Source organism: Pipistrellus kuhlii, unplaced genomic scaffold (assembly GCF_014108245.1).
Source record: "Pipistrellus kuhlii isolate mPipKuh1 unplaced genomic scaffold, mPipKuh1.p scaffold_m20_p_28, whole genome shotgun sequence".
In the NCBI taxonomy this organism is placed as follows: domain Eukaryota; kingdom Metazoa; phylum Chordata; class Mammalia; order Chiroptera; family Vespertilionidae; genus Pipistrellus; species Pipistrellus kuhlii.
The window spans coordinates 83,186-106,077 of record NW_023425527.1 but is presented as its reverse complement, the minus strand read 5'-3'; the positions used below and the strand labels follow the sequence as shown (position 1 = coordinate 106,077).

General features: G+C 37.2%; 2 protein-coding genes across 3 annotated transcripts in view; one reads left to right on the top strand and one right to left on the bottom strand.

Annotated features, from left to right (window-relative positions):
* Positions 1-22,892, top strand: part of PPM1E (protein phosphatase, Mg2+/Mn2+ dependent 1E) — an 80,053-nt gene that overhangs the window by 35,961 nt on the left and 21,200 nt on the right. For both annotated transcript variants that reach the window (XM_036454277.2, XM_036454276.2), the window contains exon 2: positions 19,277-19,395. In XM_036454277.2, the coding sequence (XP_036310170.1) occupies positions 19,277-19,395 (119 nt within the window). The remainder of the gene's footprint in view (positions 1-19,276; positions 19,396-22,892) is intronic.
* The window catches only part of TRIM37 (tripartite motif containing 37), an 84,586-nt gene continuing 81,614 nt past the window's right edge, over positions 19,921-22,892 (bottom strand). Inside the window, exon 18 of the mRNA XM_036454279.1 lies at positions 19,921-20,374. Within this exon, the coding sequence (XP_036310172.1) occupies positions 20,326-20,374 (49 nt within the window). The 3' untranslated portion in view covers positions 19,921-20,325. The remainder of the gene's footprint in view (positions 20,375-22,892) is intronic.

Genomic DNA, 22,892 nt, shown 5'->3' with positions numbered 1-22,892 from the left:
GAGAGAGAATGGTGGATGGGCTGCCTCCTGCATGCCCCCTACTGGGGATTGAACCAGCAACCTCCTGGTACCTGGGTCGATGCTCAACCTCGGAGTCATGCGAGCCGGGCTGTAGCACTTAAAAAAAAAAAAAAAAAAATATATATATATATATATATATATATATATATATATATATATATATATATAAAAATATGTGTTATTGATTTCAGAGAGGAAGTGAGAGGAAGAAGACAGAAACATCAAGGATGAGAGAGAATCATTAATTGGCTGCTTCCCGCACCCCCCAATTCCGGGATCAAGCCCAAAACCTGGGCATATGCCCCTGACCAGAATCAAACCCAGGACCCTTCAGTCCGTAGGCCAATGTTCTCTCTGTCCATTGAGCCAAACCAGCTAGGGCTGTAGCACTTTTTTTATACAGCATACATTCTTCTATTTTTTTTTTTTTTCAATTTCTTTACTTCTATGACAGTTTTTCTTAAGGGGATGCCCAGTCATGTTGCTACGGTTATAATTCAACATTTCCATTAAGGAGACATCTTTCCAAAAACCATTTTAAAATAGAAAATAGCTTCTGCAATCATATTCGCTCAGCTTGATACCACTACTCTTAACTTATGTAGCACAGAACAATTTTATGGTGACTTCAGAAGGGAAACTATAGCTGGAAGATAAAATGATTTTGAACCCTGTTATGGTGTCTATTGCCAATTATTTCTTCTCATTATAAATAATACATACTTTATGCTGTTATGGTTTTCCTCCAAAAAAGAAAAATTGTTTTAAGACCCATCTTTTTGCTTTATTTCTGCTTTTTTAGGTTTTTCACTTATTGACCCCACCAGATCATTTCAGTGTCTAATAGTAATTTTCTTCTCTGGCTCACTAAGAAATAGCATTTTTAAAAAATTGTAGCAAATTCCTGAATTTTATTCTACCACTATGAACAAATGCGTCTTCCTAGATATCCTTAGATAATTCATGAAAATAGTTTTTCAGATATTTCTCAGTATCAAAACCCAGGTTGTGAATCTCATTTTGTCCCTAGTTGCTATATTTTGTTATTTTCTCTGAGCATTCCTATTTTTTTTTTCTCTTCCCTACTTTATTTTCCGAATTTAACAGTAGGGAATCCACTTGACTGTGCTCACAGCAGGTAATAAATACCATGATAGTCACTGGATTGGGTTTCTTTGGATGATTAAAAGAATAACAGGGTAATTAAGCTTTTCTGAAGCTGCCAACCGTATTGGGGGTTTGGTGCACATCTAAGGCTTATTTAAAAATAGTTCCTTCAAAAATTGAACTATTTAACTGGTAGAATTCCTAGGGGCATATTCCTTTCTCAGGTAGAGATTACTTAGATGACTGGAATTTGTGTCAAGTAGAAGAAAATCCTCTTTTATGTAAGGCTAGGTCTAATGCTGTACTCATTCTGATTTATAATATTTAATTTATTTTTAGGGGGGCACTTTTTACCTACCATAAATTCCCTGAAATAGTTTTGTGGATCTCTTCTCTTTCTTTCTTTCTTTTACAAACCATATTTTAAAGATGCAGATTTCTAAAAACCTGACCAAGAAATATTTACTCAAGGACTTTTAAAGATATGGATTCAGCCATGTTCATTGCCTCTTGAACCCAAAATCTAAACCTAAAATAAAATACAATGAATAAATAAATAATACAGAAAAGACATTGTTTTTATGAGCTACAGTTATGAGCTAAATGTTATCTAAATAAACTGGGATGTTGATATCTTTAAGACTTCAACCTTTCCTTTTTTTTTTTTTAAATTATATTTTATTGACTTTTTACAGAGAGGAAGGGAGAGAGAGAGAGCTAGAAATGTCGATGAGAGAGAAACATCGACCAGTTGCCTCTTGCACACCCCCCACCGGGGATGTGCCTGCAACCAAGGTACATGCCCTTGACCGGAATCGAACCCAGGACCTTTCAGTCCGCAGACTGACGATCTACCACTGAGCCAAACTGATTTAGGCAATACTTCAACCTTTCCAAGTGAACCATAAATGAGAACAGAGCTTTCATGACTTCTAGGCAATAGAGTACTGCCTGCTTTTCCCACTTCTTTTCAACACAGTACTACTGGAAGTTCCAGTCAAATAAATTAGGCAAGAAAATGAAACAAAAGGCATCCAAATTGTTAACAAAAACATAAAATTATCTGATGATGATATGTGCTTAAATGTAGGAAACTTTAAAGGCCCCGGGAAAAACAAGCAAACAAACAAAAAAACTGATAGAAATAATAAATGAATTTTGCAAAGTATTGTAGCAGGGTACAAAGCCCCCCCACAAAAATCAGTTTCATTTTTATACACAATGAAAAATATGAAAAGGAAATTATAAAAACAATCCAATTTACAATAGCATAAAAAAGAATAAAATACTTAGGAATTAACTTAACCAAGGAGGTAAAAACTTGTACAATGAACTACAAAACATTGCTGAAACAAGTGAAAGAAGACGTATAAATGTGGAAACATCCCATGTTCATTGATTGGAATATGTAATACTTTTAAGATGCCAATATTACCCAAAGCAAAATAGGGATTCAGCCGGGACCGGTTTGGCTCAATGGATAGAGCGTCGGCTTGGGGACTGAAGGGTCCCGGGTTCGATTCCGGTCAAGGGCATGTACCTTGATTGTGGGCATATCCCCAGTAAGGGGTGTGCAAGAGGCAGCTGATCGATGACACTCTCTCATCGATGTTTCTAACGCTCTATCTCTCTCCCTTCCTCTCTGTATAAAATCAATAAAATATATTTAAAAAGAAATAGGGATTCAATGCAATCCCTATCCAAATTCCAATTATTGTTTTTTTCAGAAATAGAAAAACCTAAAATTCATATGGAATCTCAAGGGACCCCAAGTAGCCAAAACAATCTTGAAAAAGAACAAAACCAAGGACTCACAATTCCTGATTTAATGTAATGCTATAGTAATCAAAATAGTGTAGTCTTGGCATAAAGACTACAGATCAATGAAATAGAATAAAGAGTCCAGAAATAAAATAAACCTTTGTATATATGGTCAAATTATTTTTGACAAGGGTGCCAAGACCATTCAATAGGCAAAGGCAAATGGTGCTGGGGAAAATGGATATCCACATGCAAAAGAATGGAGTTGGATGTTTACCTAACACCATACACACAAGTTTACGAAAAATGGATCAAAAACCTAAATAAAAGACCTAAAACAGTAAAACTCCTAAAAGAAAACCCAAGGGCCATTTGGATAATTATAATATCATTCGCAGTCCATACAAAATTATCAACTTAAAAATGAGCCTGCTATATTTGGTCAAACATTTAACTAACTCCTAATGCCTTGGTAGGGCCAGACCAAATGATTTCACGCACCCACCCTTGCTCTAGAGCAGTGGTTCTCAACCTTCCTAATGCCACAACCCTTTAATACAGTTCCTTATGTTGTGGTGACCTCTAACCATAAAATTATTTTTGTTGCTACTTCATAACTGTAATTTTGCTACTGTTAATGACTCATAATATATATATCTGTTTTCCGATGGTCTTAGGCTCTATAGCATCGGTTTAGAACTGCTAGTAGGGTAGCCTAAGACCATTGGAATACACAGTTATTTACATTACGATTCATAACAGTTGCAAAATTACAGTTATGAAGTAACAACGAAAATAATTTTTAAAAAATATCTTTTTATTGATTTCAGGGAGGAAGGGAGAAGGAGAGAGAGAAACATCACTGATAAGATAGAATAACTGATTGGCTGCCTCCTGCATGCCCCTCACCGGGGATCGAGCCCACAGCCTGGGCACGTGCCCTTGACTGGAATCGAACCTGGGACCCTTCAGTCTTCAGGCTGACTCTCTATCCACTAAGCCAAACCAGCCAGGGCTGAAAATAAAAATATAACAAATAATGGATTCTATGTCTTTGTGCACTGTGCACAAAAAGTCATGTAAAGATGTTTACTAAAGCATCATTTATGGTATTAACATTTTTTAAATAATCTAAATGTCCATTGATAGACAAGCTATGTAGCAGCCTAAACTAACAGGTGTGTGTTGATATGGAAAGTTCTCTAAAACATATTCTAAGGGAAAAGTACAATTTATAATGATATATATATGTCATTTCATTTATGTTACAATAAATCCACAAAACAGCTATATTTTTTCTGTTAGTAAATGCATAGAAAAAAAGTCTGGAAGGGTATAATATATAGCACACTGATAACTTTTACCTTTACTTTTTACTTTAAATACTTCTAGTATTTCAATTTTTTCAGTAAGAATGTGGCATGTGTTACTGTTTAACTAAAATAAATGAATAAATATATATTTTATATTCATGGAAACTCTAGAGTAAGGGCCCCAGAATTCAGATATAATATGTTTCCTGTATCACTGTGTTTATTTCTCTCTCAGTCACTGTTGTTGACTAGCTTTTTTTTTTTTTTAATTTTTTCCTTTAAAAATATTTTTATTGATTTTAGAAAGGAAGGAAGAGGGAGAGAGATAGAAATATCAATGATGAGAGAGGATCATTGATGGGCTGCCTCCTGCACTCCCTAAACTGGGAATTGGGCCCACAACCCAGGCATATGCCCTGACCAGAATCGAATCATGACTTCCTTGTTCATAGGTCGACGCTCAACCTCTGAGCCACGATGGCCAGGCTACACAACTTTTAGCAGTTATCTTGTATCTGTTTTCCCAATCATTAGAATCTGAATAATTCATTGCCACATTTGTTTTTGGCATAGACACTTATAGACTTATTTTATTGTGTTTCACAAGTGTTATGCAAATTGAAGTCAAGATTCTCCACCTACAAAAAGATTACCTACCACTTGCTTTATTGCAATACTCACTTTATTCCAGTAGTCTGGAACTAAACCCACAATATTTTCAAGCTATGCAAATATATATATATATATATATATATATATATATATATATATATATACACTTTTAGAAGTTTACAATACAGCTTTCTGGACTTATTAATTTGGGTTTAAAATGTGGCTCTTCTATTAACTTCTCTAATCGTTAGGTTTTTAGGCTAGGAATTTCGGATACATTCATTTCATATTGTTATTATGAGAATTAAGAGAGACAAAAGATTTAAATTTTTAGTACATTAGCTGGCATGTAGTGAAAATTCAAAGAATTGTAGATACTCACCATTTTCCCTGAAAACAAGATACTAAATAGTAAAAGCCTAATATGCAAATTGATCAAACAGCCAGTTGTTATGATGCGCACTGATCACAAGGGGGCAGACGCTCAACACAGGAGCTGACTGCAGGCCCCAGGCCAGACAAGGTGGGTACCAGTGCCCCCTTCCCCACCCCCACCCCCAGTCGTCCCTCTGAACGCCCCGCAGATAGGCCCTGATCGCCAGCCAGGCCTAGGGGCCCCACATATAATTATCATCAGCATAGTATTCAGAATGAATATGGAACAGGTGAGGACTTAAGTTAATATCCAGAAATAGTAACATGGATTTCTAGAACCATTAAATAGGGTTCTATTTCTAGTTGCCTTTCAAAGAATAATTGTGTATTGTTTTAATAAAGTCCCTAATTTCTTAAGATTGGTCAGTCATTTCAAAATATCCATTGAAGTAGAGTTTCTGTTAAAAAACACACACACATATATAGCCCATTGGTTGGAGCGTCAGCCCATAATACACCAAAAGGTTGCAGGCTCAATTTCTGCTTGGGGCATGTACTGAAGGAAACTCTCTCTCTCCATCTCCATCTCAATCTCAATTTAAAAATCATGTCCTTGGCTAGACATGGATTAAAAAAAATTTTAAGCCATGCATACTTTTGAAATTTAAATACATTATCTTTTAGTGAAAAGGACTAAAGTCTCTAATATAAATGAGACCTCAGCATACACCAGTTATTTGAGTTGGCAACAAAAATGTCAATATGAACTTAATTCCTGTTTGCCAATAATTATCACCTATTTACTGATACTCTCCAAGTTTTATAGCATGTGTACAAATTCAATATATGTTAGGCACTGATCTGGTCATTAGGCCTCGATGACCAAAAGCACACAAAAAACATTTGCAATCTAGAGGGAGGAAGAATGGAGACATAAAATAAACAATAAACAAAGTAATTTCATGTAGTGTGCAAGAAATTGATAAAGGCTATGAAAAAAGTAAAAGAGTAGCAACATAATGAGAGGAGTTACAAGTGCAGAAGAAGAGGAAGGAGCATCAGAGGAAGATTGAGAAGACAGAACCCTGTCACAGGCGGGTGGTCTGGAATCCTAAAGAAAAGTGTATCAAAGTAGAGGGAAGATCAGTGGTCAGATGCTTCCCAGCGAGTTGGACCTGAGAATAGACTGGGATTTAGCAATGTGATGCTGAGAAGTCTCAGTAAACTTGCTATTCCTTTTGGTCACGGAGGAGGATGACAAGAAAGATGATTACTGCTAAGCTCTCATTTTCTGTGGTCTTGTGGCACTGCCAGTAGTTTGATCTTTGGTAAATGCTTAACATTTAGATTGCTATTCACAGAAAACTTAGGATACTGTTGGTTTTCCTTGAATGTCAGCCTGGTCAGTGTGAACAAGAGGTTGTGAAAATTTAATAGCAGTAGGAAATGAAATTTCTGTTGTGAGGATCTCAAGCTCAGAAATGGAGGAACTAGTCATTTGATAAGTGACATGGCATCATTTAGATTGAGAAAAGCTGACAGAATCTGTGAAGTATGGGTACCCAGGTGGCATTCCTAGAGGTTGCTATGGAAAGAAATAAAATAGCTTAAAGAGGGGGGCGGAAAACTCAATGCTGAATTTAACTTCATTTAGTCCACTAAGAAAAATAATACCAAGTCAGGTGGATAATTTGCCTTCTTTATTTTTAGGTTAATGGGTTATTCTAGGTTAACTTAGGGGGAGGTGATCAGAAATTCAACATTTAAGTGCTATTCCCCCAGCAGGGGCATACTGAGTAGATAGCATCATGATAAGTGGGCTATGGTGAAGCTGCTCCAGATGAATCTCTCTCAAAGTTAATTGATGGGAGCTTCCCACCTTCAAGAATTTTTATTACCTTAGCAATGATATGCCAAGACTGCCTAAACACAGCTGTGGGTGCTGTGCCGACGCCTACATTGCCAGTGTCAGGAAGGATGTACTTTCAAACCTCTAATTTATCTAATAATGTCTTTAGTGATTTGTGTAGGTTTGGCATTGTGATGAAAATGCTTCCTGGCGTGGTTTATAACAAGAATTCAGTATGTAGTCTTGAAATGTGTATTGTCTTAAAATGCATGTGGAAGGTACTAACAAGTCAACTTAGAAAAAGATCCGAATAAAATACTACCCTATTCATCTAACAGAACTTATCCACTCTTTATACTTGAAAATGATGCAAATTAAATGTGTTTTTATGCTAGAATAATCTATTGTGGTTCCTGCTTTATATCAAGATAGCAATATATACTAGTAGTGCTGAAAGAGAGCCAACTTTCATATTCAATTACAATCTGACACCTTTCCTCTAATGAGAAACCATAATTTAAAAAAAATTTAAAAAGAAAATGTAGATTGCTTTATATCAACCTATAGAATGGAAATAGAATAATAAGCTCTTATAAATAAATATTTATAAAGAAGCAGGAAATAGTACTCTTTTGTTTGAAATAAGTATAAAGTTTTAGAATCAGTTGCTAACTATTATTTTATATGAAGCTTAACAAGCGTCTCCAAGAAAAAAGGTTATATAAAATCTGAAAGATTTTTTCCCTAACTAGTGGATTTGCTGCAAAGATTGATTACATTTATCAAAATAAATATACATCCAACTTTTGAGAATACACCTAGTCTATAGAGTACCCCATATTGCCTACAAAAGGAATATATAGAGTTTATTTCCATTCTACTGGCCTTTGTGAAAATATTGTTTGGATCAGGAGTGTCTTTATACTTTTAAGTTGCATTTGTCCTATTTTTGAAATTAAAAATGTTATTTGAAATAAAATTATAGAATTAGAATTTTAATTTTAGACCTGAAAGAGACTTTAGAGTTATTTTATTACAATTTCTTAATTTTCCAATTGAAGAAACTGAAATCCAGCATTTAAGCATCTTTTACAAGGTTACACAGCTAGAATTACAACGTGGCTTTCTAACTTCTTATATTTCTGCTATAACCTCCTGTCTTCAAAAAGTTAGTTGAATAACAAGTTGCCAGAAATTTTAGGCCTCCCTCAGTGTGCAACTATGTATGTCCAGGCTTCAAAGTCAGTAGTGATTCTTAATTACTCTTCATTGTTAAAAAAATAAAAAATCTTATAGCAATCTAGAGAAATCACAGTTTTAAAATTATTAGCTAAAGTGATTTTTGAGTAACTGAGATACATCTATGTATAGTCTTTTTTAAAAAAATAAATATTTAAAAAAATATTTTTATTAGTTTCAGAAAGGAAGGGAGAGAGAGATAGAAACATCAATGATGAGAGAGAATCACTGATCAGCTGCTTCCTGCATGCCCTCTACTGGAGATCAAGCCTACGACCCAAGTCATATGCCCTTGACCGAAATCAAACCCGTGACCCTTCAGTCCGCAGACCTACCTCTATCTACTGAGCCCAGCCAGATAGGGTTATCTAAATATAGTCTTTAATGTCTTTAGGTAACAGACAAAGCAATATTGAGAAAGAAGAACAAAGTTGGAGGTATCATGCTACCTGAAATCAAGTTATACTTTAAGGTTATACTATGTATGGCATGAAAACACATACATAGATCAGTGGAACAGAATAGGAAGCCCAGAAATAAACCCATGCCTATACGGTCAATTAATTTATGACAAAGAAGGCAAAATATACAATGGGGGTAAAGACAGTCTCTTTAATAAGTTATGTTGGGAAAACTGGGCAAATACATGCAAAAAAAAATGAAATACCACTTTTTTAGACAATATACAAAAATATGTTCAAAATGGGTTAAAGATTTAAAATGTAAGCTCTAAAACTGTAAAACTCCTAGAAGAAAAAATAGGCAGTAAACTCTGGCATTGCTCTTAGCAATATTTATTGGAAATGTCTCCTTAGGAAGGAAAACAAAAGAAAAAAAATAAACAAATGGGACTACATCAAACTAAAAAGTTTTTTCACAGCAAAGGAAAACATTAACAAAACAAAAAATCCAGTCTCCTGAATGGGAGAAGATATTTGCCAATGACACACCCGAAAAGGGGTTCATATCCAAAATATATGGAATTCATACAACTTAACATAAAAAAGGCCAAACAATCTGATTAAAAGAATGGCAGAGGACCTCAATAGACACTTCTTCAAAGAGGATGTTCAGATGGCCAACAGATATATGAAAAGATGTCCAGTGTCACTAATCACTAGAGAAATACAAATTAAAACCACAGTGATATATTACCTCACACCTGTCAAATGGTTATCATTAATACACCAATAAACAACAAGTGTTGGTGAAGATGTGGAGAAAAGGGAGCCCTGGTATTCTGTTAGTGGGAATGTAGATTGGTGCAGCTACTGTGGAAAAACAGGATGGAGATTTATCAGAAAATTAAAACTTGAACTAATATGTGACCCAACAATTTAACCTCTGGGTAGTTATCCAGAGAAATGACAAAACAATAACTCAAAAATATATGTGCCCCATGTTCATTGCAGCTTTATTTACAACTAGAGGCCCGGTGCACAAAATTCACTCGAGGGAAGGATCCCTCAACCTAGCCTTCTCCCTCTCACAGTTGGACAGCCTTAGTGCTACTACGGAGGCAGGAGAGGCTCCTGCCACCGCTGCTGCGCTTGCCAGCCATAAGCCCAACTTCTGGCTGAGCGGCACTCCCCCTGTGGGAGCGCACTGACCACCAGGGGGCAGCGCAGCTCCTTCATTGAGCATCTGTCACCTAGTGGTGAGTGCATGTCATAGTGACTGGTCCTTCTGCCATCAGACCGAAACCAGCTCTCTGACATCCCCCCAGGGGTCCTGGATTGCAAGAGAGCACAGGCCAGGCCAAGGGACCCCACTGGTGTACGATTGGGGCTGGGGAGGGACCATTGGAGGATCTGCCCCCTGGTGGTCAGTGAACATCATAGCAAGCAGTTGAACGGCCTTAGCATATCATTAGCGGACCTAGAGGGTATTATGCTAAGTGAAATAAGTCAGCCAGAGAAAGACAAATTCCATATGACTTCTCTTAAATGTGGAATCTAAAAAATAAAGGGACAAAACAGAAACAAACTTACAGATACAGAGAACAAATTGATTGTCACCAGATGGGAAAGGGTTAGGGTTGATAGGTGAATATGGTGAAAGGAATTAAGGAGTACAAATTTCCAGTTATAAAAATAATCACAGGAATATAAAGAACCACATAGGGAATCTAAGTCAATAATATTTTAATAACTATTATGTGTCAGATGGTATTGACTGACTTGAGCGATCCCTTCATAAGGCATATAAATGTCTAATTGCTATGTTGTACACAAAACTAATCTTTTATGCAAACTGTAATTAGAAAATAATTAAATGAAGAACCTAAAAAAATTTAGGTAACAAAGATCCATATATAATAATTAATGTCTCCATCCACTGATTATAAGTAGTTTCCATAATGATGGTCTTAGTGTGTTTGACCTGCACTACAAATTATCATAGATTGGATGGCTTATAAATAATAAAAATTTATTTCATACAGTTCAGGAGGCTGCAGTGTTCAAGATCAAGATGCTAGTAGTAGTTTTGCTGTCTTAGTGGTTCAAAGATGACTATCTTCACCTTGGATCCTCACATGGTTTAAAGGCTAAGAGCACATTTATTTATATACTTATTTAATACTCATGCTCACAGAGAGCAATAGAGAGAAACATTGATGTGTGAGAGAGGAACATCAATACCAGGGATCAAACCCACAACCCAGGTATGTGCCCTGACCAAGAATCGAATCCACAACCTTTGGGAGTACAGGCCAATGCTCAACCATCTGAGCCAGTCCTGCTGGACAGGGTGGGAGCACTTTTATAAGGGCACTAATCCCATTTACAAGGGCCCAACCTTCGTGACCTAATCATTGTTCAAAGGTTCCACCTCCAGTGGGGATTAGAATTTCAACATATGAATTTGAGGGAGGAGGACTAAACTTTCAGTTCATAACAATGATTTAACATCTGCTTTATCCTTAAATACTGCTACCAGATATACTCTATGGCTTTTTAAATGTCTAATTTGGGAAAAGACAGACTTAAAGTAAAATAAAATAATTTATATAAACATTGGTAAGTACTGAACTGTTGAAGGTCATTAGAATGAAGTTGTATTTTTATAATTGAAATCTACCAAGCATGTTTTGTGCTGTAGTTGTTTTTGAAATAGAATTGAAGAGTTAAGATTGACTTCGTCTGAAGAATAAAACTTGTGCTTTGTTTACAGAATTCAGTTTGTGAATTTTAACAGAGTTTGGACTATTGCTTTATAATATATAACATTGAGAAAGTCATTATACACAGAAATTCAAACATATATTCATGTATTTATGAACATAAATAGCTTTAATAAAATGGAATGATTTATTAAAAACATTGCGCCCACAGCCACAAGATGGTGGTGCCCAATTCCCTCAGCCCTGCCTCCGGAGTCCCCCAGTATTCTCAGCCTCCAGCTGGCCAGGGCCGGCCGAGGCACAGGCAAGCCTCAGATGGTGGCTGCCCAGCTGCCCAGAGCCACCTGAGGCTCAGGTAACCAGGGCTGGCTAAGGCTTGCGCTGCTGGCAGTGGCAGCAGAGGTGTGAAGGGGGCATCGCTTACCCCTGATTGCTGGGTTGCCTCCTGCCCCTGAGAGCTCCCGGTCTGTGAAAGGGATAGGCTGGCTAATGTGACTAAACTGAAAAAATTAAAACTAATTGGACCCCTATTAATGATATTTCAACATTGTTTAGAGTTATTTATGCATATAGTTTATATATGACTTAGACATAAACTAGACAAGGATTTTTATCTAGAAGTATATAAAGTCTGTTTCTGTATAATATTTTTTATTTCAGTCAGTGTATTTTTAATTTCTAGTTGGTCCTTTTCTATATCCTTGAGGGTTTCACTAAATTTATTGGCCTTTTCTGGGAAATTCTTGAAAAACCTTATAACCGTGGTTTTGAACTCTATATCCAGTCATTTGCTTTCCTCCATTTCTTTCGTTTGGGATCTGTTTCTCTGTCTCCACATTTTTGCTGCTTCCCTGAGTTGGTAGAGTAGCTCTGTGTGGTAGGTGTCCTATAGGGCACAGTGGCTCAGCCTCCCAGGTACCTGAGGTGGACACTCTTGGTTCACCCCGCTGTGGACAGTGTGCTCAGCCTTGTTGTAGTTAAGCCTTGATTGCTGTTTGTATCACTGGGAGGAATTGACCTCCAGGCCAGTTGGCTGAGATCAGATGTGTCTATGCCAGGAGAACTTCTGTGCTGGAGACACCCTTATGAGACAAGACTTGCAAAATTGCAAAAGCTTCTGCTCAGCTTGGATGGGGCAGTGTCTCAGAGCTGAGCAGACAGCCTTGGCTTCTCATCAGCCCTGTCCTATGAGGCCCCTGGGTCTCAGTGTCTGTCGGTAATTGCTGCAAGCACCTCTGAGAAAAAGCCACCTTCGAGTTTTGCCTGCTGCCAGACAGTCCAGTTTCTCCCCAATGAATCTGGATTCCCAGGTTCTTGCCCAGAATTGAAGTTCAGTGCAGTCAGGAGCGTCTGTCTCCCTCCGGCTAGAGAAAGCCAGCCAGGCACTCAGCCGTCTGTCTTCTCCGCGTGCATCTTCATACCTCAGCCTTTTGCAGCTCCTCTGAGTCTCTGCGTGCTCCTCTCTCTCCCTCTAGTTGTAGAATTTCCACTCAGCCAGCTTTCCTGTGGTTCTGGATGATGTCTGCTTTGTCCCTCAGTTGCAGTTTTGAAATTGTTGTACGAGGCAGCAGCTTAGGTATTTACCTATGCCGCCATCTTGGTTTCTCCTAGGAGTATATAAAGTCTGTATTTTGATGTTTAAAACAAACAAGAAAGTAACAAGTTGGTATGAAATATTTCCTTTTTGTTCTCAGGACATGAATTACTTTAAGATAGGAATGGTAAGCATCTCAGATATATATGTTAACAAATAGCAAAGGCTTGTTTTTGGACTATACTTGGACTGACAAGATTAATTTGACTTCAAAGGAGCCAGTCCCCAAAATGACATACACTGCAAAAATTAAAAGACATTTCTAATGATATTCTACTTCAGCAACATTCTCAATATAATAACATCTGTACCCCAACCCTCCAAATTGCCAGGAGTGTTGGCCCTCCTCTGATATTTGCTATGTAGTACATTTATCTAACTTTAAAACCTTCTGTCTAAAGATCTTTCAAGCACTAAATGAGAAATGATGGAAAAAGGTGGTTTGCTATGTTATTATCTTGTTATTCACTCCTGGTAATTCTCTTAAAAATGACAAGCTTTAATTATAACCTTCTCTTTGAGTTGCATCAAATATTCTCTGATGTGACTATATTTTAAAATACATTTTGCTTCTGATTTTTTAGAAATAATCACTTTCCCTTCAGAGTCAAAATCTAAGACTACTCTACTGATAGCTTTCTGACATGTAGGAATATCAGATGTGGGTGAAGTGTCTAGTCTAGCTTGATGTTTTATATCTAGCTATTAGTCAGCTAATCCTCCTCCCTACTTCACTGAAAATATTTTCATTCTGTCTGACAAAAAGTAAGAAATTACATTAACTGTGACTAAAAATGTATTTGCAGATGACACATTAATGAGACTAATACTTCTTTCAGTCTTCCTAAAGGTTTTACCTTTAGTGAACTTAGATCCAAATATACTTTTTTATTTTTTTAATTCTGGGAAACAGGATTACAATAAAGATTTTTAAAGATGATTTTATTTTAGAGGAAAGGAGAGGGATAGAGAATTAGAAACACCAATGAGAGAGATTCATCGATCAGCTGCCTCCTGCACATCCCCCCACTGGGGATGTGCCCGCAACCCAGGTACATGCCCTTGACTGGAATCGAACACAGCACCCTTCAGTCCGCAGGCCAACGCTCTATCCACTGAGCCAAACCAGTTTTGGCTAAAGATGATTTTAAAATATGTTTTATTGATTTTTTACAGAAAGGAAGGGAGAGGGACAGAGAGCTAGAAACATCGATGAGAAAGAAACATCGACCAGCTGCTTCCTGCATGCCCTCTACCAGGGATGTGCCTGCAACCAATGTATATGTCCTTGAACGGAATCGAACCCGGGACCTTCCAGTCTGCAGACCGACGCTGTACCACTGAGCCAAACTGGTTTCGGCTAAAGATGATTTTAAATATAAATTTTAAAACAAACAGAAGGACTAAATAAATGTTAATACTGTTAGTATAAAGTCACCTTAGGCAAAATATTTGGATATGTCCAATTACTCCAAGTAAAGCATGCTTGAAAGCTAAAAACAAGCAATGCTGAAGACAGTTAGGTGTATGAAGGAAAATTTTGTCTCATAAGGAAGAATTCAATTAATCTAGCATGAAAGGAGAAATGGTAATGCTGTTTATAAAGCATTTGGACTTCAAAAGATGCCACCAATTTATTAATTTATTTCATAATTATGAAGGGCAGCAACTGCCTATTACGGAGTTGTGGTTTTTTGTGTGTATTTTTTCCCCGTAAAAATCAGGGTTCAAAACACACACACACACACACACACACACACACACACACACACACCTGGAATACTTAGCCTTCAAATACCCTGTTCTATTTTTTTTTTAAATACTGGTCACAATTCATAAATTGACTTTATTACCCACTAATGGATTATAACATAATTTGAGAAATACTGATGAAAAATAAAGAGAATTTCTAGTCCCCTTCCCCTTAGGGACTTAAAACTTAAACATTGTCACTTTATCTGCTTCTAAGCCACTAATTTTCTTGGTCTCACATAAAACATCACAAAAATTACACTAGCTCCAAACTCATATAGAGCATTCTGTTCTCAGACTATAACATTCTGTCCTAGGTTATGTGCTCAGGTACTCCCACTACAGTTTTTAAATTACATTTATACCACATTGATTTGCTACTCATGCTTGTTCTTTCTTAGCCAATAGTACATGGTCGAGCATTGTAATCATATCCTTAAAAAGATAATCAGTTTCCATGTCTCTTCTTTACTTTTATAGAATCACTTTGCAAAACCTCAAATCTTGATGAACCAAACATTTTTTTTAACCTACACATGTTCCAGCACATGAACATAGAACCAGCAAGACTGGTTTAATTAAAACATTGTCTCGCCAAAACCGGTTTGGCTCAATGGATAGAGCGTCGGCCTGCGGACTGAAAGGTCCCAGGTTCTATTCCGGTCAAGGGCATGTGCCTTGGTTGTGGGCACATCCCCAGTGTGGGGTGTGCAAGAGGCAGCTGATCGATGATCCTCTCTCATCGATGTTTCTTACTCTCTATCCCTCTATCATCCTCTCTCTAAAAAATCAATAAAATATATTAGAAACAAAACAAAACAAAACATTGTCTCAAACTTCCAATAATCTCTTGGTACTGTTTGACAGTCCTACTACTCTCTGATATGACTGCTTCATATTTTCTTTTCATCCCTTCTGCCCTATATACTTTCTACCCTCACCACCCAGTTGATATCACCCAATGGTTCTCAGTGTGATCTCCAGACCAGCACCATGAACATCATATGGGAACTTGTTAGAAATGAGAATTCTCAGCCTCTACTCCAGGGCTACTTAGTCAGAAATGCTAGGGTTAGGGCCCAGCAATCTGTGTTTTAACAAGCCTGCAGGTGATTCTGATGCAACCAAAGTTGAGAAGCCATTCTCTTGTAAGCTCCAAAGACAGATCCAAAAAAAATTTTTGGGGGGTATTTTTTGGGCATCTGTATATTCTGTGGAGTAGAACAGGGCCTGGAACATTGTAAGCCTCAATAGCTATATTTGAATCAAACCATTTGATGTGAACTCCCTTAGTTTCCAAGAAATTGGAAACCTACTTGCATCTGTCCCTATTTTCTTCCTTTTTCAATTAAGGAAATGTGCCTCATCCTATCAAAGATCAATACAGTATTTCCATATATGAACCGGATGTCATCCCTCCTTGCCTTCCAAGAACTTTGTTCCTTCCCTCTCTTTTGCATTATCTATCAATCTTTCTCTACTAGATCACTTCATTTAGTATGCAGTCAGATTCTGCACCATTCTAAAACTACAAACTTTCCCCTTCTCCATACCCCCTTTCAGATACTGCCTCTATTCAGTGGTTTTTGACAAAGCCAATGGCTTTTTTAAACATATTTTTTAAAGATATAATTTACATACTTTAAAAACTGCACTCATAAATTGTACAATTCAGTGGTGTTACTAGTAGTGTATTCAGAATTAACCATCACTACAGTCTAAGATGTAGAACATTTTTATCCCCCCCACCAAAAGAACCCCCTACCAGCAGTTCCTCCCTGTTTGTTCTGCCTCCCAGCCTTAGGCTTTCCTCTACTTTCTGTTGCAATAGATTGCCTATTCTGGACTTTTCATAGAAATGGAATCATCCAATATGTGATCTTTTGTGACTAATTTCTGTCACTTACCATATTTTTAAGGTTCATACACATTGTAGCATGTAGCAATACTTCATTCCTTTTATGGCTGAATAAAAATTCCATTGCATGAATATCCATAATCAGTTGGTGGACATTTGGTTGTTTTTACTTTTTTGCTATTATGAATAATGCTATGAACATTCATGTCTGGGTTCTTGTGTAGAAGTATGTTTTTATTTCTCTTGAATATATACCTACGAGTGGAATTGCTGAGCCATATAGTTGCATTGTATATTTAACATTTTAAGGAACTGCCAAAGCTGTTGCACCATTTTACATTCCCACCAGAAATATATGAGAGTTTGAATTTTTCTATGTGGTCAGCACTTGTTGCCTTTTTTTTTTTTTTAATAGTCATCTTACTCAGTGTGAAGTGGTGGGTTTGATTAGCATTTTCCTAATGACTAATGATTTTGAGTATCTTATAGTTTTCTATTTATAGATCTTTAGAAAAATATTCATATCATTTGTCCATTTTTAAATTGGGGTGTCTTTTCATTATTGAGTTAAAATAGTTTTTTATATGTTCTAAATACTAGTCCCTTATCATTTATGATTTGCAAATATTTTCTACCATTCTGTGAGTTGTCCTTTCACTTTCTTTTTTTAGGAATATTTTTTATTGATGTCAGAAAGAAAGGGAGAGGGAGAGATAGAACCAATAATGATGAGAATCACCGATCATCTGCCTTCTGCATGCCCCCAATTAGGGATCCAGCCCACAACCTGGGCATGTGCCCCGACTGGGAATTGAACCATGACTCCATGGTTCACAGGTCCACACTCTACCGCTGAGCCACACCCGGCTGGGTGTCCTTTCATGTTCTTGATTCGCAGTCCTATTTAACTTGTTTATTTCATTGCTTGTGTTTTTTGTTTCATATTTAGGAAAACCATTGCCTAATTCAAGGTCATGAGGTTTTACTGCTATGTTTTCTTTTAAGATTTTTATTGTGTTAGCTCTTACATTTAGGTCTATGATCCATTTTGACTAAAATTGTGTATATGATGTAAGGAGAGATTCTTAACGTGATTATTTTGTATAGATATACAATTGTCTCAGTACCATTTGTTAAAAGACTTCTTTCTCCCATTAAGTTGGCTCACTTGGTTGGAGCGTCGTCCCATACACCAAAAGGTTGCGGGTTCGCCCTAGCCGGTTGCCAGTGGTTAAGAGTGTTGGCCTGGGATTCCAACTATTTCCTTATTAGTTACTATTACTCATTTTTACTCGTTTCCAATTTCATTTGACACAGCAAAGTAATATTTTAATTATTATTTAATAATATTTAAAGTAATATTTTAATTCTCTTGCTCACAATAATCAGTGACTTCGCACATTTTGAATAAAATCCAAATTTCATACCAAAATCTAAAAGATGCCTGTTAATCTGACTATATTCCCTGTAATTTTTCTTCTTACGCACTGTACTTCATCTTCTTTGGGCTTCTTTCAGTTCCTCAAACATACCAAAGTCTCAGAAAGGGTTTGTACACGTTATTTTCTATGCCTGGAATATTCTCTCCAAAATTCTCATCCCTACATAACTGAAGCTTTCTCATCCTTCAAGGTACAGCATTCCTAACCATTCTAAGGAGTTACCCCCTCTTTTATTTTCTTTCACTGTACCCCATTTATTTTCTTTATAAAACTTGTCCTAGTTTTAAATTATATCCTACTAGAAGCCCAGTGCATGAAATTCGTGCAGGGGTGGGGATCCCCCCTCAGCCCAGCCTGCACCCTCTTCAATCCGGGACCTCTAGAGCAGTGGTTCTCAACCTTTTTAATGGCAACCCTTTAATACAGTTCCTCATGTTGTGGTGACCCCAACCATAAAATTATTTTCATTGCTACTTCGTAACTAATTTTGCTACAGTCACGACCCACAGGTTGAGAAGCGCTAGCAGGGTCACCTAAGACCATTGGAAAACACAGATATATACATTATGATTCATCAACCATAGCAAAATTATAGAAGTAGCAATGAAAATAATTTTATTGTTGGGGGTCACCACAACATGAGGAACTGTATTAAAGGGTCACGGCATTAAAAAGGTTGAGAACCACTGCTCTAGAGGGATACCCTTCTATATTGGGCCTAAACTGGCAGTCGGACATCCTTCTCACAATCTGGGACCGCTAACTCCTAACTGCTCACCTGCCTGCCGACCTGGTTGCCTCCAGCTGCCCCCCCTCTATCCCCCTCCCCCACCCCCGGCCTGGTTGCCTCATGCAGCCTGCTGCTCAGTCGTTTGGTCGCCCCTCACTAACCCCCTGCTGGCATTGTCACCCCATGCAGCCTGCCAGCCTGCTGTTTGGTTGTTACTGTTGCTATGACCGCATCATGAACAATTTGCATATTCCTCTATTAATAGTATAGATCTGTTTACTTATCACATCTCTATAACTAGATTTTGTGTCCCACTAGGTCAGGGGCTATTTCTGTGTTATTCACTAATCTATACACTCAGTGCCTAGGCAGAATGCCTAGTACATAATTTGCACTCAATAAATGTGTTTATTGTTTAATGATATAATTTTGTTTTAATAATGCTGAATTTATTGTTTCTTAATTCTTAGTGAAATAGCCTTTTATTTTTCTCTTTCAGTAATTGCCCTTCCTTTTTGGCTGCCGCTTTAGCCAGAGCCACAGCAGATGAAGTCCTTCAGAGTGATCTTTCTGCACATTATATCCCAAAGGAAACGGATGGCACGGAAGGGTCTGTGGGTGAGTATCATTCTACATTATTTGTTTGAAAATATTAAAATATTCTCATGTGTAGTGATCCGCAGAAAATGTCTGCCAAATACTAACTTTAATTATGTTTACCCACTGATTTAATTGTATAGTGGTAGCAAGAGAAAAAAATAGCAAAAAAATTCTTTTTTTCAAACTAATTAATAAAAGGAGGGAAAAAAGGGAACATACAGGTATATTTGAAAATATGTGAAAGTAATTGGAATGAGATTATCATGACAGGATATTATTATTAATACCCAGACAAATGGAAAAAGTAAAGTGAGAAATATGAAGACAATAGAAAAGATGAGTGAAGGAGAGGAGAGTTTGAGCAAAACCTATTTAAAAATTTTAGCTTACCTTTAAGAATCCAAGTAAAAAAGTCAGATATAAAAATTCAAGAAATCAGTTGTAGCAGTACCTCATTATGTTTCATTTTATATAAATAGAGCTCTTTCTGACAGCTATGCAAAATTTAATTTAATTGCATGGATCATTTTACTTCTTTTATCTAGGCAAATTATGAGGTTTTATTTATTAAAGAAGGTATGTTTATTAATGTATTAGATTTATACATATTAGATAAGCTCTAAAGAAATAACAATTTTTATAAAAATTATGGAATTACTACTCCAAATTGTTAAGGAATTTAAATATTTCATTCTGTTTGTTCTATCTCAAACGTTTGCCTTTCAACATGGTGCATAAGGAGCAAAGCATATATTAATGAATCAGATTAGCTAGGTTCCAGAGAATCTGAGGCAGATATAACAGTAAACATTCCTGTTCTTCCTTTATTTCTCTAGATAATTTTGACAGAAAATTGGCAAGGAAGTAATTCCTCTGCTTGTTTTTACTAAGAGTAATTGGTTCACTTGGAACCAAATTATTCCAGAATTAAGTTGGATAGAATTCGTGCTACAATGCATTGGTCTTCCTTCTGGTACTGATGCATAAAGTAAAAGCCCTGTAATGAAAAGATAAGGGAGATTAAATTCTGCTTCACTGCAGCCAGGCTGATGGCTGACTCAGCTCCAGCTCAGTTCAGTGGCATTAAGACTGATGAGTAATTTACAGATGTTAGGGGGTGGACTACTGCTTTGAACAATTTTCTCACCCTTTTAAATTATTTTTTCATTTCAGGCAGCAATTATTTATATACAAATGTTCTATACCATTCCCCACAGAAAGAGAATACTCAAAGTAGCAAGATTGAAAAACTGCCCTACATGCCTACTTTGTAAGAATTTTCTGACACCCCCTCTCCCCCATAGTATAGCAAAAGTGAAATGAAGGCATTTTTTCTTTTGGTGGATATTATTGGCCATTTTGATTGTATACTTTTCCAAGAGATTACCCAGTAATGTATTCTCCATGCCACTGCTGTTATTCAGCATGATCTATTGAAATTTGAGACTGTTTGCAAGCCCTTAATCTATTTAACACGAATCACTCAATGTGAACTGCACTGAGGAGAATATTTACAGGGCATAATGTGTTTCTCCATATATCAGAGTGGGAAATGAGTGTATTGAATAAGGCCTGCTGTCACTGAAATGCCTTTTCTCTCTTTTTAGTTAAAAAAAAAAATCCTTAAGTTAAAGTTCTTTTCATGTTTATATCATCCCTAACAATATTTGCTAAACAACCCTGCATATCTGTTGGTACAAATTTAGTTTAGCAGATGTAATGTCTGTCCAGACAATCTAAAATCCATTTGAAATATCCCAATGTAAACATTAAAAGCAAAAATTATCATCAACACAAAAGAAATTAAAAGAATTATTAAAATACTAGAGGCCTGGTGCATGAAAATTCTTGCATTGGAGGGGGGTACCTCAGCCTGGCCTTCCCCCTCTCACAGTCTGGGAGCCCTCAGAGGCAGGAGGTAACACAGCGATCAGGGGAAGGTGACGCCCCATCAAACCTCTGCTGCTGCCACTGCCAGCAGCGCAAGCCTTGGTTGGCCCTGATTACCTGAGCCTCTGGCAGCCATGGGTGGCCCATCTGAGGCTTGCCTGTGCCATGGGCCAGCCCTGGGTGGCTGTGGGGCTGAAGAAACTGGGTGCTGCTGTCTTGTGGCTGTGGGGCGCTGCCATCTTTGAAGGTGGGGCAGTCAATTAGCATGTTCCCTCCTTATTGGCTGTGGGTGCCGCCATCTTTGCATCATTGCTAAATATCAATATATTAAGTAAAATACTGGTAACATTGAGTACAACAGTTAATTATATTGTTGAGTATTTTATTGAGAATCTACCATATACTTAGCATTTTGCTGGCAAAATGGCAGTGAATAAAACAAAAATATTGGGACATCTGTTAGCATAATTTATATATTAACTAGAGGCCCAGTGCATGAAATTTGTGCATGGGTGTGTGTGTGTGTGTCCCTCAGCCCAGCCAGCACCTTCTCCAATCTGGGAACCCTTGAGGGATGTCCAACTGCCCGTTTAGGGATCAGGCCTAAACGGGCAGTTGGACATCTCTCTCACAATCAAGGACTGCTGGCTCCCAACCACTTTTCTGACTGCCTGCCTGATTGCCCCTAACCACTTCTGTGTGCCAACCTGATCACCCCCAAACCACTCTCCTGCCAGCCTATTGACACCTAATTGCTCCCCTGCTGGTCTGATACCCCTAACTGCCCTCCCCTGCTGGCCTAGTCACCCCTAACTGCCCTCCCTTGGCAGCCTTGTCACCCCTAACTGCCTTCCCCTGCCAGACATCTTGTGTGTTGGAGTGATGGTCAATTTGCATATTGCCTCTATTATATAGGATAGGTCAAAATAAAAAACACACAAAATAATCTCTACCTGTGTTGTCTAGTGCAGTAGCTACTGACTGAATGCAGTTATTGAGTACTTGAAATACAGCTAATATGAACAAAATACTGAATTTTAAATTTTAAGTAGCCACACTGCAGCTATAAAGGTATTTTATTGAACAGTCCAGGTCTATAAAATGAGTAATATACAAATCAAAGAATGATACAATGGTTTATATTATTATAAGTTATTTATTTCACTCAACTCTATTATACCTACAAGTTTCTGAATTCATTTATTGTTTTGCAATCCTCTGTTGTGATTGAGTCAAATGCATATCCAAACACATATTTGGAGTGATACAAATAGGCAACTGCTGGCTGAAAGAGATGGTGTCTGGCAGCTGGTGCTTAAAAAAAAAAGATCGGAGTTGCTTAAAACCATCAAAATGTTATGTTATTTCTTGGCCTCAGTTTCCCTTTTCTGTACACCTCCTCAGATTTTACTTATTCCTTTCAAATGTACCCTTTATTTTCAGTTATATAAAAATGTCAAGGGGACAAAAACCACAAAAGTTTGCCACCCTGTATTGTGTTAATGAGAAAAAAAGCAACAAAACCTCGAGGTCAGTTTCTGAACAGTCATTTAAAAAGAAAACTGAATAAGAAAACAAGTAACTGCAGTCACAGATTTAGGCAATGTCTAAAATGAGACGAAGTT